The following is a 17,884-nucleotide window of genomic DNA, read 5'->3' on the forward strand; positions in this document are numbered from 1 at the left end:
AGACTTGCTGGTAACGAGATTGAACTAGGTATTAAGATACCGACTATCGAACCTCGGGCAAGTAACATACCGATGACAAAGGGAACAACGTATTGTAATGCGGTTTGAACGATAAAGATCTTCGTAGAATATGTGGGAGCCAATATGAGCATCCAGGTTCCGCTATTGGTTATTGACCGGAGACGTGTCTCGGTCATGTCTACATAGTTCTCGAACCCGTAGGGTCCGCACGCTTAAAGATCGATGACGGTTATATTACGAGTTTATGTGTTTTGATGTACCGAAGGTAGTTCGGAGTCCCAGATGAGATCGGGGACATGACAAGGAGTCTCGAAACTGTCAAGACGTAAAGATCGATATATTGGATGACTATGTTCAGACACCGGAAAGGTTCCGGGAGGTTTTGGACATATACCGGAGTACCGGGGGTTACCGGAACCCCTCCCGGGAAGCTATTGGGCCTTATGGGCCTTAGTGGAGAAGAGAGAGGGCAGCCAGGAGGTGACGCGCGGCCCCCCTTGCCCCAATCCGAATTGTACAAGGGGAAGGGGCGGCGGCCCCCCTCTCCTTCCTTCTCTCCACCTCCTCCTTCCCCTTCTCCTTCTTGGAATAGGAAAGGTGGGGACCAAACCTACTTGGAGTAGGATTGCCCCCCCTTGGGCGCGCCTCTCCCCTGGCCGGCCCTCTCCTCCTCCCCTCCTTTATATACGGGGGAAGGGGGCACCTCTAGAGACAACAATTGATCTCTTGATCTCTTAGCCGTGTGCGGTGCCCCCCTCCACCATATTCCACCTCAATCATATCGTAGCGGTGCTTAGGCGAAGCCCTGCGTCGGTAGCAACATCATCACCATCATCACGCCGTCGTGCTGACGGAACTCTCCCGTGAAGCTCTGCTGGATCGGAGTTCGCGGGACGTCATCGAGCTGAACGTGTGCTGAACTCGGAGGTGTCGTACGTTCGGTACTTGGATTGGTCGGATCATGAAGACGTACGACTACATCAACCGCGTTATGCTAACGCTTCCGTTTTCGGTCTACGAGGGTACGTGGACACACTCTCCCCTCTCGTTGCTATGCATCACCATGATCCTGTGTGTGCGTAGGAATTGTTTGAAATTACTACGTTCCCCAACATTATTCTCAATGGCTTGTCGATCATCGGGCAAGTCAACCAAAGTCCATACCTTGTTCTCATACATGGATCCCATCTCAGATTTCATGGCCTTAAACCATTTTACGGAATCTGGGCTCATCATCGCTTCCCCATAGTTCGTAGGTTCGTCATGGTCAAGTAACATGACCTCCAGAACAGGATTACCGTACCACTCTGGTGCGGACCGTACTCTGGTTGACCTATGAGGTTCGGTAGTAACTTGATCTGAAGTTTCATGATCATCATCATTAATCTTCCTCACTAATTGGTGTAGGCATCACTGGAACTGATTTCTGTGATGAACTATTTTCCAATTCAGGAGAAGGTACAATTACCTCATCAAGTTCTACTTTCCTCCCACTCACTTCTTTCAAGAGAAACTCCGTCTCTAGAAAGGATCCATTTTTTAGCAACAAATATCTTGCCTTCGGATCTGTGATAGAAGGTGTCCTAACAGTTTCCTTTGGGTATCCTATGAAGACACATTTCTCCGATTTGGGTTCGAGCTTATCAGGTTGAAGCTTTTTCACATAAGCATCGTAGCCCCAAACATTAAGAAATGACAACTTGGGTTTCTTCCCAAACCACAGTTCATATGGCATCGTCTCAACGGATTTAGATGGTGCCCTATTTAACGTGAATGCAGCTGTCTCTAATGCATAACCCCAAAACTATAGTGGTAAATCGGTAAGAGACATCATAGATTGCACCATATCTAATAAAGTGCGGTTACGATGTTCAGACACACCATTACGTTGTGGTGTTCCAGGTGGCATGAATTGCAAAACTATTCCGCATTGTTTCAAATGAAGACCAAACTCGTAACTCAAATATTCACCTCTACGATCAGATCGTAGAAACTTTATTTTCTTGTTACGATGATTTTCCACTTCACTCTAAAATTCTTTGAACTTTTCAAATGTTTCAGATTTATGTTTCATTAAGTATATATAACCATATCTGCTCAAATCATCTGTGAAGGTAAGAAAATAATGATACCCGCCACGAGCCTCAATACTCATTGGACCACATACATCGGTATGTATTATTTCCAATAAGTCAGTAGCTCGTTCCATTGTTCCGGAGAACGGAGTTTTAGTCATCTTGCCCATTAGGCACGGTTCGCAAGCACCAAGTGATTCATAATCAAGTGATTCCAAAAGCCCATCAGCATGGAGTTTCTTCATGCGCTTTATACCGATATGACCTAAACGGCAGTGCCACAAATAAGTTGCACTATCATTATTAACTTTGCATCTTTTGGCTTCAATATTATGAATATGTGTATCACTACGATCGAGATCAAACAAACTATTTTCATTGGGTGTATGACCATTGAAGGTTTTATTCATGTAAACAGAACAACAATTATTCTCTGATTTTAAATGAATAAATGTATTGCAATAAACATGATCAAATCATATTCATGCTTAACGCAAACACCAAATAACATTTATTTAGGTTCAACACTAATCCCGAAAGTATAGGGAGTGTGCGATGATGATCATATCAATCTTGGAACCACTTCCAACACACGTCGTCACTTCACCCTTAACTAGTCTCTGTTCATTCTGCAACTCCCGTTTTGAGTTACTACTCTTAGCAACTGAACCAGTATTAAATACCGAGGGGTTGCTATAAACACTAGTAAAGTATGCATCAATAACATGTATATCAAATATAGCTTTGTTCACTTTGCCATCCTTCTTATCCGCCAAATACTTGGGGCAGTTCCGCTTCCAGTGACCAGTCCCTTTGCAGTAGAAGCACTTAGTTCTCAGGCTTAGGTCCAGACTTGGGCTTCTTCACTTGAGCAGAAACTTGCTTGCTGTTCTTCTTGAAGTTCCCCTTCTTCCCTTTGCCCTTTTTCTTGAAACTAGTGATCTTGTCAACCATCAACACTTGATGTTTTTCTTGATTTCTACCTTCACCGATTTTAGCATCGCGAAGAGCTTGGGAATAGTTTTCTTCATCCCTTGCATATTATAGTTCATCACGAAGTTCTAGTAACTTGTTGATAATGACTAGAGAACTTCATCAATTACTATCTTATCTGGAAGATTAACTCCCACTTGATTCAAGCAATTGTAGTACCCAGACAATCTGAGCACATGCTCACTAGTTGAGCTATTCTCCTCCATCTTGTAGGCAAAGTACTGTCAGAGGTCTCATACCTCTCGACACGGGCATGAGTATAAAATACCAATTTCAACTCTTGGAACAGCTTATATGCTCCGTGGTGTTCAAAACGTTTTTGAAGTCCCGGTTCTAAGCCATAAAGCATGGTGCACTAAACTATCAAGTAGTCATCATACCGAGCATTGTTCAAACGTTCATAACGTCAGCATCTGCTCCTGCAATAGGTCTGTCACCTAGCGGTGCATCAAGGACATAATTATTCTGTGCAGCAATGAGGATAATCCTCAGATCACGGACCTAGTCCGCATCATTGCTACTAACATCTTACAACTTATTTTTCTCTAGGAACATATCAAAAATAAACGGGGAGCTACATCGCGAGCTATTGATCTACAACATAGTTATGCAAATACTATCAGGACTAAGTTCATGATAAATTAAAGTTCAATTAATCATATTACTTAAGAACTCCCACTTAGATAGACATCCCTCTAATCATCTAAGTGATCACGTGATCCAAATCAACTAAACCATGTCCGATCATCACGTGAGATGGAGTAGTTTTCAATGGTGAACATCACTATGTTGATCATATCTTCTATATAATTCACGCTCGACCTTTCGGTCTCAGTGTTCCGAGGCCATATCTGCATATGCTAGGCTCGCAAAGTTTAACCCGAGTATTCTGCGTGTGCAAAAACTGGCTTGCACCCGTTGTATGTGAACGTAGAGCTTATCACACCCGATCATCACGTGGTGTCTCGGCACGATGAACTGTCGCAACGGTGCATACTCAGGGAGAACACTTATACCTTGAAATTTAGTGAGAGATCATCTTATAATGCTACCATCAATCAAAGCAGAATAAGATGCATAAAGGATAAACATCACATGCAATCAATATAAGTGATACGATACGGCCATCATCATCTTGTGCCTTTGATCTCCATCTCCAAAGCACCGTCATGATCACCATCGTCACCGGTGCGACACCTTGATCTCCATCGTGGCATCGTTGTTGTCTCGCCAACTATTGCTTCTACGACTATCGCTACCGCTTAGTGATAAAGTAAAGCAATTACAGGGCGATTGCATTGCATACAATAAAGAGACATCCATATGGATCCTGCCAGTTGCTGATAACTCCATTACAAAACATGATAATCTCATACAATCAAATATAGCATCATGCCTTGACCATATCACATCACAACATGCCCTGCAAAAACAAGTTAGACGTCCTCTACTTTGTTGTTGCAAGTTTTACGTGGCTGCTACGGGCTGAGCAAGAACCGTTCTTACCTACGCATCAAAACCACAATGATATTTCGTCAAGTTAGTGCTGTTTTAACCTTCTCAAGGACCGGGTGTAGTCACACTCGGTTCAATTAAAGTTAGAGAAACTGACACCCGCCAGCCACCTGTGTGCAAAGCACGTCGGTAGAACCAGTCTCGCGTAAGCGTACGTGTAATGTCGGTCCGGGCCGCTTCATCCAACAATACCGCCGAACCAAAGTATGACATGCTGGTAAGCAGTATGACTTGTATCGCCCACAACTCACTTGTGTTCTACTCGTGCATATAACATCTACGCATAAACCTGGCTTGGATGCCACTGTTGGGGAACGTAGTAATTTTAAAAAAATTCCTACGCACACGCAAGATCATGGTGATGCATAGCAACAAGAGGGGAGAGTGTTGTCTACGTACCCTCGTAGACCGTAAGCGGAAGCGTTATGACAACGCGGTTGATGTAGTCGTACGTCTTCACGATCCGACCGATCCAAGTACCGAACGTACGGCACCTCCTAGTTCAGCACACGTTCAGCTCGATGACGTCCCTCGTACTCTTGATCCAGTTGAGGCCAAGGGAGAGTTCCGTCAGCACGACGGCGTGGTGACGGTGATGATGATGTTACCGGCGCAGGGCTTCGCCTAAGCGCTACGACAAAATGACCGAGGTGTGTAACTGTGGAGGGGGGCACCGCACACGGCTAAGAAATCAACTTGTGTGTCTATGGGGTGCCCCCTCCCCACGTATATAAAGGAGGGAGGGAGGAGGTGGCCGACCAAGGAGGGGCGCGCCAAGAGGGGGAGTCCTACTCCCACTAGGAGTAGGACTCCTCCTTTTCCTAGTAGGAGTAGGAGAGGGGGAAGGAAAGGGAGAGGAGGAGAAGGAAAGAGGGGGCCGGCCCCCCTTGCCCTAAACCAATTCGGTTTGGGCCTTGGGGGGCGCACCCCACACTCCCCTTGCTGCCCTCTATTTCCACTAAGGCCCATGTAGGCCCATTAAGCCCCCGGGGGGGTTCCGGTAACCCCTGGTACTCCGGTATTTATCCGGTGACCCCCGAAACCCTTCCGGTGTCCGAATATAACCTTCCAATATATCAATCTTGATGTCTCGACCATTTCGAGACTCCTCGTCATGTACGTGATCACATCCGGGACTCCGAACAATCTTCGGTACATCAAAACACATAAACTCATAATACCGATCGTCATAGAACGTTAAGCGTGCGGACCCTACGGGTTCGAGAACTATGTAGACATGACCGAGACACGTCTCCGGATAATAACCAATAGCGTAACCTGGATGCTCATATTGGCTCCTGCATATTCTACGAAGATCTTTATCGGTCAAACCGCATAACAACATACGTTGTTCCCTTTGTCATCGGTATGTTACTTGCCCGAGATTCGATCGTTGGTATCTCAATACCTAGTTCAATCTCGTTACAGGCAAGTCTCTTTACTCGTTCCGTAATGCATCATCCCGTGACTAACTCATTAGTCATATTTCTTGCAAGGCTTATAGTGATGTGCATTACCGAGAGGGCCCAGAGATACCTCTCCGACAATCGGAGTGACAAATCCTAATCTCGATCTATGCCAACTCAACAAACACCATCGGAGACACCTGTAGAGCACCTTTATAATCCCCCAGTTACGTTGTGATGTTTGGTAGCACACAAAGTGTTCCTCCGATATTCGGGAGTTGCATAATCTCATAGTCATAGGAACATGTATAAGTCATGAAGAAAGCAATAGCAATATACTAAACGATCAAGTGCTAAGCTAACGGAAAGGGTCAAGTCAATCACATCATTCTCTAATGATGTGATCCCGTTAATCAAATGAAAACTCATGTCTATGGTTAGGAAACATAACCATCTTTGATTCAACGAGCTAGTCAAGTAGAGGCATACTAGTGACACTATGTTTGTCTATGTATTCACACATGTACTAAGTTTCCGGTTAATACAATTCTAGCATGAATAATAAACATTTATCATGATATAAGGAAGTATAAATAACAACTTTTATTATTGTCTCTAGGGCATATTTCCTTCACTTTTCTATCAATTGCTCGACAGTAATTTGTTCACCCACCGTAAAACTTATGCTATCTTGAGAGAAGCCACTAGTGAAACCTATGGCCCCCGGGTCTATTTTCCATCATATAAGTTTCTGATCTATTTTATTTTGCAATCTTTACTTTCCAATCGATACAACAAAAATAAGAAAAATATTTATCTTATTATCTCTATCAGATCTCACTTTTGCAAGTGGCCATGAAGGGATTGACAACCCCTTTATCGCGTTGGTTGCAAGGTTCTTATTTGTTTGTGTAGGTACGAGGGACTTGCGTGTGGCCTCCTACTGGATTGATACCTTGGTTCTCAAAAACTGAGGGAAATACTTATGCTACTTTGCTGTATCACCCTTTCCTCTTCAAGGGAAAACCAATGCTATGCTCAAGAGGTAGCAATCATCACGTGGTGTCTCGGCACGACGAACTGTCGCAACGGTGCATACTCAGGGAGAACACTCATACCTTGAAATTTAGTGAGAGATCATCTTATAATGCTACCGCCGTACTAAGCAAAATAAGATGCATAAAGGATAAACATCACATGCAATCAATATAAGTGATATGATATGGCCATCATCATCTTGTGCCTTTGATCTCCATCTCCAAAGCACCGTCATGATTACCATCGTCACCGGCTTGACACCTTGATCTCCATCGAAGCATCGTTGTCGTCTCGCCAACTATTGCTATCACGACTATCGCTACCGCTTAGTGATAAAGTAAAGCAATTACATGGCGATTGCATTTCATACAATAAAGCGACAACCATAAGGCTCCTGCCAGTTGCCGATAACTGTTACAAAACATGATCATCTCATACAATACTTTATATATCATCACGTCTTGACCATATCACATCATAAAATACCCTGCAAAAACAAGTTAGACATCCTCTACTTGTTGTTGCAAATTTTACGTGGCTGCTACGGGTTTAGCAAGAACCGTTCTTACCTACGCATCAAAAACCACAACGATTTTTCGTCAAGTGTGCTGTTTTAACCTTCAACAAGGACCGGGCGTAGTCACACTCGATTCAACTAAAGTTGGAGAAACAGACACCCACTAGCCACCTGTGTGCGAAGCACGTCGGTAGAACCAGTCTCGTGTAAGCGTACGCGTAATGTCGGTCTGAGCCGCTTCATCCAACAATACCGCCGAATCAAAGTATGACATGCTAGTAAGCAGTATGACTATTATCACCCACAACTCTTTGTGTTCTACTCGTGCATATAACATCTACGCATAGACCTCGCTCGGATGCCACTGTTGGGGAACGCAGTATTTCAAAAAAATTCCTACGATCACGCAAGATCTATCTAGGAGATGCACAGCAATGAGCAGGGAGAGTGTGTCCACGTACCCTCGTAGACCGAAAGCGGAAGCGTTAAGTAACGCGGTTGATGTAGTCGAACGTCTTCGCGATCCGACCGATCAAGTACTGAACGCACGGCACCTCCGCGATCTGCACACGTTCAGCTCGATGACGTCCCACGAACTCTAGATCCAGCTGAGGCCGAGGTAGAGTTTCGTCAGCACGACGGCATGGTGACGGTGATGATGAAGTTACCGATGCAGGGCTTCGCCTAAGCACTACGACAATATGACCGAGGTGGATATCTGTGGAGGGGGGCACCGCACACGGCTAAGATCCACTTGTGTGTCCATGGGGTGCCCCCATCCCCCGTATATAAAGGAGTGGAGGAGGGGAGGGCCGGCCCTCTCTATGGCGCGCCCCAAGGGGGATTCCTACTCCTAGTAGGAGTAGGTTTCCCCCCTTCCCTAGTTGGAGTAGGAGAAGAAGGAAGAGGGAGAAGGAGAGAAGGAAAGCCCCCCCCCAATTCGGATTGGGCTTGGGGGGTGCGCGCCTCCCACTTGGCCGCCTCCTCCTCTCTCCCACCATGGCCCATTAAGGTCCATTAACTCCCCGGGGGGTTCCAGTAACCCCCCGGTACTCCGGAAAATGCCCAAACTCATCCGGAACCATTTCGGTGTCCAAAGATAACCTTCCAATATATCAGTCTTCATGTCTCAACCATTTCGAGACTCCTCTTCATGTCCATGATCACATCCGGGACTCCGAACAACCTTCGGTACATCAAATCACAAAACTCATAATACATATCGTCATCGAACGTTAAGCGTGCGGACCCTACGGGTTCGAGAACTATGTAGACATGACCGAGACTCTTCTCCGGTCAATAACCAATAGCGGAACCTGGATGCTCATATTGGTTCCTACATATTCTATGAAGATCTTTATCGGTCAAACCGCACAACAACATACGTTGTTCCTTTTGTCATCGGTATGTTACCTGCCTGAGATTTGATCGTCGGTATCACTATACCTAGTTCAATCTCGTTACCGGCAAGTCTCTTTACTAGTTCCGTAGTGCATCATCCCGCAACTAACTCATTAGTTACATTGCTTGCAAGGCTTATAGTGATGTGCATTACTGAGAGGGCCCAGAGATACCTCTCCGACAATAGGAGTGACAAATCCTAATCTCGATCTATGCCAACTCAACAAACACCATCGGAGACACCTTTAGAGCATCTTTATAATCACCCAGTTACGTTGTGACGTTTGATAGCACACTAAGTGTTCCTCTGGTATTCGGGAGTTGCATAATCTCATAGTCATAGGAACATGTATAAGTCATGAAGAAAGCAATAGCAACAAACTAAACGATCATAGTGCTAAGCTAGGATGGGTCTTGTAAATCACATCATTCTCTAATGATGTGATCCCGTTCATCAAATGACAACTCATGTCCATGGCTAGGAAACTTAACCATCTTTGATTAACGGACTAGTCAAGTAGAGGCATACTAGTGACACTCTGTTTGTCTATGTATTCACACATGTACTAAGTTTCCGGTTAATACAATTCTAGCATGAATAATAAACATTTATCATGATATAAGGAAATATAAATAACAACTTTATTATTGTCTCTAGGGCATATTTCCTTCAATAAATACCCGATACTACCCGGAACACTCCCGGTGTCCGAATAATATCATCCTATATATCAATCTTTACCTCTCGACCATTTCGAGACTCCTCGTCATGCCCGTGATCTCATCCGGGACTCGAAACAACATTCGGTCACCAAATGACATAACTCATATAATACTAAATCGTCATCGAACGTTAAGCGTGCGGACCCTACGGGTTCGAGAACTATGTAGACATGACCGAGACACCTCTCCGTTCAATAACCAATAGCGGAACCTAGATGCTCATATTGGATCCTACATATTCTATGAATATCTTTGTCGGTCGAACCGTTATGACAACATATGTTATTCCCTTTGTCATCGGTATGTTACTTACCCGAGATTCGATCGTCGGTATCTTCATACCTAGTTCAATCTCGTTACCGGCAAGTCTCTTTACTCGTCCCGTAATACATCATATTGTAACTAACACATTAGTCACTTTGCTTGCAAGGCTTCTTATGATGTGCATTACCGAGAGGGCCTAGAGATACCTCTCCGATACTCGGAGTGACAAATCTTAATCTCAATGTATGCCAACCCAACAATAACCTTCGGAGATACCTGTAGAGCATCTTTATAATCACCCAGTTACGTTGTGACGTTTGATAGCACACAAGGTATTCCTCCGGTATCCGGGAGTTGCATAATCTCATAGTTGAAGGAATATGTATTTGACATGAAAGCAATAGAAATAAAACTGAACGATCATTATGCTAAGCTAACGGATGGGTCTTGTCCATCACATCATTCTCCTAATGATGTGATCCCGTTATCAAATGACAACTCATGTCCATGGTTAGGAAACCTTAACCATCTTTGATCAACGAACTAGTCAAGTAGAGGCTCACTAGGGACACGGTATCTGTCTATGTATTCACACATGTATTTGGGTTTTCGATCAATACAATTCTAGCATGAACAATAAACATTTATCGTGAATAAGGAAATATAAAACAACAACTTTATTATTGCCTCTAGGGCGTATTTCCTTCGCGACCGGGGGGGGAGCGGCGTGCGGCCGGGGGGCTTAGCGGCGGGTTGTTGGTGGCGGCGGGCGGTGGGCCGAGGCGGCGTGGGGTCGGGGGCGGGGTGCGGTCGGGGGGGAGAGGAGGGGGGCGTTAGGGCCGTTAGGTATGGGCTTGTTTGCCCTCCGCTAGCTCACGGCAAAGAGGTGGGTGGGCCGTCACAATAACTGGCCTACACTGGACCCCACCCATCTCTCTGCCGTCAGCTAGTGGACGACAAAGTTTCTTTGCCGCCAGCAAGCCGACAACAAAGAACAGGCTGATGGCAAATTCTATCTTTGCCGTCGTTTTTTGGTCAGCAGACAGGAAAGACCTTCTTTGTCGTCGGCTAGCCGACGGCAAAGAACATGCTGATGGCAAATTCTTTGATTCCAGTAGTGACTCACCCTGGACTGCCTCGCGCCCAGGCTCTAGCACACCTCCACAAGGCAGGCTTGCCACTGAGTCGAGTTTGTGCTCCAAAGAAAAAGAAAACACTGTTCGTGTGGCGAGACGTTTGTCGCCGAAAAAATTTGTCTCCTTTTTACACCTTCGAGCGAGTGTGAGAGCGAGATAGGCTAGGGTTTGTCCCAACATTGATACTCAAAATTTATACTAATCATTTTCACTTATCATAGTTGATCTCGTCACTAAATATTTTATGTATACTTTCATAAATACCATTTTCAAGTACGAACAACATCATCATGATAGTGTGTAAGGTACATATTATCATATATTTATAATAATCATTATATACATGATTTCTTGTGAAAACTCAAAATAATAATTGTTGGGTTTTATATAATTTTCTGAAGCAAGTTTGAGATGTTTAAGGTAACCCTTTTCTACAATACAAATAATTCCAAGTCCAAGCAAAATGTCACATTACTTAAAAATCAATTTATCTATATTATTGTGTTTAAGTATGCATTTATATGTGTACTTCTCTGTAGTTCCATAAGTACGCGTATAATTTGTAAATTATCATAGAATCTTGAAGATGATTCTAGAGTATAATAGTATCAAGTTTAGATACAATTAACTCGCGATTCAAAATTTTATGAAGTACCAGCACACAACCATACCGGTTTTTTCTTTGCCATTATCTAGCAAATTGTTTGTTAGGATTGGCTTGGACTTAAATCAGAAGACATTCTTCATTGCCCCCAAACATTCTGAGGTGGGTTCCGAGCTGCATCCAAACCGGCAACCCAATGGTGAAGTACTTCATCATCAAGCTACAACACCCGGCCTAGAGTCATATGCATCCATTGGTGCCTTGGTTGGCCTATCATCTCCTACGTACACAACTTTCGACAAGTACCGAATGGGGAGAATATTAAAAGTGCATCGATTGTCTCATAATGTGTTTTGATGATCCATGACAGCTAGATTAAAGGGACTAATGTTTCCTCTAAGTGTTATAGGATTAGGTCCCAAAAGATGCAAGTTAGGAAGACGAATTTTGACTAAGACTAAGGATCATTTAATAGCTTTTAGTGATCTAAGATCACTTTTGAGTTCATAGTTGTGCCGATACTATCAAAAGGGGATTAAGGTTTGTGAGATAAACTCTCTATGGAACCATGTGGAGTTGTATGTGCCTTCGTTGAGCTCGTGGTGTTTCGGAAGCAACGGTGTTGATTTGATTATTCTGTCGACTTGGCCAAATGTCTACATGTTATCGACCTAGCCTCATATTCTTCTCCGGGCCATGGGTAGTTGGGTATCTAGATAATTGACACTTCTGGCAGAGATCGGGTTGCTTGTGTTCATGTTGCCTTATTGTTCCGACGGCGACATGGAACTCCAACGACGACAACATTAATATGTGCCGGATTAGGGGGGGGGGGGGGGGGGGGGGGGGGGGGGGGGGGGGGGGGGGGGGGAGCACTCCATAAAGATTGGATTGCCTTCTTTTGGAATTTTGTAGCAATGTTGGCGTTCGATAGTAGAGAGCATCAACTCCTTCAAAAATAAATAAATAGAGTGCAAACTAAGTGTAGCTCAGATGGTTAGGTTTTTTATGGTGGAACTAATCCATCGGGATTTATGTCCTAGATTTGGCACTGGCGCTTGCATTCTCCTGAATTTATTTCAGCCTTTTCGACAATGTTCGTTCAGTGGGAGGGGACATTCCCATCGACTGTGATGCGTGCGTGCGACTTCGTCAATCTCAAGATATTGTGTCAGCTTAGTATCTCGGAAGTGCTCTGGTAGGGTTTGCGTGAGCGCGTTCATAAGATTGAGTGTATGTGCCCGTTTGTGAGAATTTGCTTCTATGCTGTGTTAAAAAAAAGCACCAACTTTTTTCATATTTTTTTGATGGGACCAACTTTTTTTTCCTTTTTTTAGTAACACTTTTTTTCATATGCACTTCGTTTCTCTTGGTGGAATGATCCGGCCCAACAGTAAGCCTGGGCTGTGGGTTAGGCTGAACTCGGTTACACACTCGTGGCCCAGGCCGGGTCGTCCACTCAGACCAGCCTCCCGTCCCACCCCCATCCTTTCCACGGTGGCCGGAGCGAGTCCCTTCCACCGGACGAGCAAACGATGAACTCGTCGGCGGTCACCTGCTGCTGCCCCCCACCATCCCCCGCTCCCGGCGGCAAGGCATCACCCTCTCCACGCCTTAACAACAAGAGCAGCACAAGAATCGGACGAAGGTATGTATCCCCATCCGCTCACCATCCCCATCTCTGACTACAGACTACAGTACATCTGATGGTGGATGGCTGCCGTCTGTATGTAAACCCGGGATGAATTCAGGGACCTGGTGCTCAGGAGCAGCGAGCTCGCCACGCTCGCCGCCATCTTCCACTTCAGGTACCTACCTCACTTGGAAAATTCAGAACCTGAGCTCTCTCTGAAGAAGGGGATGCAGTTAACAGTTAACTGAATTTCTTGTTCCGGTGGTCTGACAAGTGTGTTTGTTTATTTCTCTTGCTCTCTTGGCTGCTCCAGTGGCACCAAGCCGAGCTACCTTGGCGTGCAGAAGAGGCCCCCCGCCCTCGCCTTGTGCCCGGCGACCAACAACTGCGTGTCCACGTCGGAGAGGATAAGCGACTCCAATCACTACGCTCCCCCATGGTAACCATCTGTGTTTAGTTCTTGCACCATGTATGTTCTTCCTGGTGCATTACCTGTGTGCCGCTTGTCCTCCCTGCGTATGTGCATTTACAGTTGCTGGATGTGTGCTGTGGAGTGTGGACACACAATGGGCCCTATGTTTATGTTAAACTCCAATTGTTCTCCGTTTTGAAACTGAACACCCAGCGATTCAAAACCGTAAGCGCAGCATAGACTTTTTCTTTCGACAGTAGGCCTGCTTCATCCATCCTTAATTTGTACGTCGTACGCACTGTGGAATGTTTGATTCAGTTTATTCTGTATGTGTATGGCAGCTCTTGATGATGAACCACAGTATATATGATAAATTCAGCGAGTCAGAAATTGCAGAGTCCTAAATATGAAAAAAAAAATGTTATCTGAAGCAATAATGCATCTGTTGACTCAAACCTTCAAGAAAACCAGCACTTTCCCTTAGTATAACAAGTGTCTGCCTTGAGCAATGCTCACAGTCTGCTGGATGTCGCTTGTCCTGCATATTTGCTTATACACTAAGTGATTCAAATCCATAAGCAGCACAGCATAAGATTTTTGTTCGACAATAGGCCTGCTTCTTTAATCCTTTGCCCAGCGTATGCATTATGTAATACTCCCTCCGTCCCAAAATAAGTGACTCAACTTTGTACTAACTTTGTAGTAAAGCTAGTACAAAGTTGAGTCACTTATTTTGGGACGGAGGGAGTATGTGTGATTCGGTTTATTCCGTATGGTAGTTCTTGATGAACCACAATATATGATAAGTTCAGTAAGTCAGGAATTGCAGTTCTAAATAGTATGACAAAATAAGAGTCACTGTTATCTGCATTTTCTAAAACAATTAATTGAAGAACTCTTCGTTTTTAAAACTAAACTTTAACTCGTCGCAGTACTGCACTTATATATGCATCTGTTGACTCAAACCTTTGAGGAACAACACTTTCCCTTTGTGAACAAGTGTCTGACTTGAGCACTGCTGACAGCCTGCTTTGCAAATGAATTTTTCATTTACAAATGCTGTATCGCGTATTCCGTCTAATCATCAGGTGCTCCTTTGATAGCTCTTTAATCTATCCGGATTTTGTAAAAATGTTTGAAAGACTCATCATCTGCAGTGTGGAGTACTGAACATGACCTTTTTTTAGGAATTACAATCCCAAGGATGGCCCCAGGGGTAAACCCATAAGCAAAGATGAGGCCATGAAAGAGCTCATTGAAGTTGTATGTAACATCTCGATCTTGTTTCTACAGTGTGCAGCGGGAGCGTAAATTCTCAAGTCATATCAGCATGATGTATTGTAATACCTGTTGGCAGGTGACCAAGACAAAGCCGGACAACTTCAGTCCTCGTGTGGTAGAGAAAGGAGACGACTATGTTCGAGTTGAATACGAGAGCCCTATATTCGGGGTAGCACCTTGTTACTCTTGTAACCCACAAGCTCACGCAAGTGTAGATTGCCATGTTATTATTCACTAATGACTTTATGTTCCTCCGTCCATGCAGTTTGTAGATGACGTCGAGTTCTGGTTCCCTCCTGGCAACAAATCAATTGTTCAGTACCGATCAGCGTCTCGGTCAGGATTCATCGACTTTAATGCTAACAAGAAGAGAGTAAAGGCAAGCACACACACCCATCATTTCTGTCATTTGTTCTGCTGTATATTTAAGGTATGATGTGCGATTTTTGTTCTGTGGCAGGAGCTGAGATTGGGACTGGAAAAGAAGGGCTGGGCTTCAGAAAGCACCTTCTGAATATGAATCAGCATAGCTCTAAATTGATCAATTGGTATAGCAGTATATCACTGTTCCTCTTAATTTGTCACCCTACAGAATGTCTACTGGAATTCTGGTAATTAAATTTGCATGACACAGCTTTTATCATGACATCAAAAGAGGTTTGTACATGGATGCTTTCCACGCAGAGCGGATCCTAATCAGTAGCAGCACTAGTGCATATGTTTGAGTGCATGCATCGTTTGCACTCCAAACAAATTAGCATCATTGTCATGATACCATACCATACCATACGGCAGCATATGCAACTTTGTGAGGCATACATGGGTGGAATATCTCCTCCATTGAACTTGGAGGCGCACATCCGTCGAAAGGCGTCGACTTTGGGTGCTGGCCACGCAAAGTGGGGGGCTGGAGATGTCACATTGCTCCATCTCTCTCTGCTTTTCTCCTTGTTTCAAAGCCTCTTCTGCGGAATCCCGTCTGGTCAGCGCTGCCGCTGACCGTTGGCTTCGATTGGTGGCACACAAAAAAATGAAATAACAAATTACAGCCACTTAAGCTCCTAGTGTCTTAAGTAACTAACTGGGCATTGCACTGCACCGTCAAGCATGGCATCATGATGGCTGGTTTGACAAAAGAAAACCGAATTGTTGAGGTGCATATGTGATGCAAAAACAAGGATATCTGAATTTTGATTTTGCATATACTGCGCCGGATTGAGTGAGGTGGCTATCAGTATCATGACCCATGACTGCTGCTTTTGATTTCCAGCCAAGCCAGGAGGAACAGCCAGGCGCACTCACTATGCAACAATGGAATGGGGTCAAAAGGAGGAACCATGCATGGATGGGCGCCATTGAGGGGTCAAACCCAACAAGATCTAGTGTAGTGTACTCCTTTTCTTTTTTGACTGCCTAGTGTGCTACTACTCGACCAGCTTTCATCCTGAGCACTACTTAATTGACTTAGTGCATTCGTCCGGCACTTGGTGGCTAGCTTTCGTCGACCAGGTGTCGACCAGGCAGGACTCCAAAAAGAAGCTCAATATATATTTATGTTTCATTATCCAAGTGGCAAAACAGAGCAAGTGCCAGCTCGGATGCCATGTCACTCAAGTGATTTCATCTGCAGTTGTCTTTTGGCTCAAGGTGAAAAGCAGACTTCAGAAGAGTGTATATATTTTTAGGGTGGACTAAAAGTAGGCATGTTTTTTGTGCTTCTTTTGGGGTATGACCAGACCAGTATGATCCATGCAAGCATGGTTGACAAACAGAAAGCATCTTTACATGGCGTGGACCGAATGTGATGATATGGCAACGGTGGGTGCAGATGCAGATGCAGCAGCTCACCTCAAGCCTGTACTCAATCTATCCATCTCCTACCTAGCTAGGTTGTCTGCACGCATGATTGCATCCTACTGCTTTCCTAACACTAGTCAGTAGTACTGCTATCTTATTGTGCAACTTCCCTAACATCTTCCCTAACACATGTTCGACACTCAGGGCAGCTCCAACACGACACGGATCACCGAATCGAACACAGCAAACGTCCACAACGCATCCACGGACAAGGATAGCAGAGCCGATCATCCAACCGCGTGCACCAAATGTCCGCCCCAGGTCCGGCCTCGACCATTTGACAATAGCAATTTGATCGTATGCAACGCAAACATATACAATCACAACCAAAAAGGAGGGGATGTTCAACATGCTGCCAGTCCGGCTATCCGTGCAAAAAAGTCATTTTTCTGCCTCGTAGTCCGGCTGTCCGTGCCAGATTCTTCACTCTGTGGCCGACTACTCTGCAGTGGCCGCCTCCAAGTCGGCCACGACACGCTTGAACATCCTAGCATGGTAGGCTTGCACGAGCTTCGCTGCATCGGGATTCACGTCTTCCATCTTCAAGGTCACCATCTTGGCATTGTCCGAGTTGGCCGCGAGCTCAACCCTCTTATCTTCGAGGATCTTCTTTGTCGCCGCCATGAACTTGTCAAACCTCTTCGCCTTTTCCTCCTTCACGTCATGGCGCTTGGCACATGCCTCCCCCTTCTTCCTCTTGATGTCCTCGAACATCTCTGTTATCTTGGCAGCTGCCCGTTCTTGTTTCTCCTTCTCCTCCTCCCACTTTCTCCTCCGATGCCTTTTGAACTTTTTGGACTGCTCAAGCCCTCCTTTTGTTGAGGCGGTTGGATCACCATCTTCATCTTCATTGGTGATGGCGGCGGCCTTGACGGAATTCGCAACAAAGTGGATCCACTTGGGTTGCACATTCAACTTAGCCCAACAAATGTGAAGCGGAATTGCTTGCCCTCCACCTTGAAGTACAATGCGCATGCACGTGCTGGCTATCGTAAAAAGACATAATCA

General features: G+C 44.9%; 1 protein-coding gene across 2 annotated transcripts; it reads left to right on the plus strand.

Moving 5' to 3' along the window:
* Positions 1-13,115: 13,115 nt before the first annotated feature.
* Positions 13,116-16,583, plus strand: LOC109747419 (uncharacterized). Of its 2 annotated transcripts, none has more exons than XR_006664800.1 (8): positions 13,116-13,341; positions 13,445-13,501; positions 13,640-13,765; positions 14,926-15,001; positions 15,096-15,188; positions 15,285-15,398; positions 15,480-15,630; positions 16,290-16,583. XR_006664800.1 is itself a non-coding variant. In XM_020306480.3 (8 exons), exons 1-7 carry the CDS (start codon positions 13,229-13,231, stop codon positions 15,531-15,533), a joined length of 633 nt encoding a protein of 210 aa, XP_020162069.3. In that variant the 5' UTR covers positions 13,116-13,228; the 3' UTR covers positions 15,534-15,567; positions 16,290-16,583. The 2 variants fall into 2 exon arrangements, 1 of the variants encoding a protein (XP_020162069.3); XM_020306480.3 differs by having other exon boundaries at positions 15,480-15,567.
* The last annotated feature ends 1,301 nt before the right edge of the window (positions 16,584-17,884 follow it).

This window comes from Aegilops tauschii, chromosome 5, assembly GCF_002575655.3.
Source record: "Aegilops tauschii subsp. strangulata cultivar AL8/78 chromosome 5, Aet v6.0, whole genome shotgun sequence".
NCBI lineage: Eukaryota > Viridiplantae > Streptophyta > Magnoliopsida > Poales > Poaceae > Aegilops > Aegilops tauschii.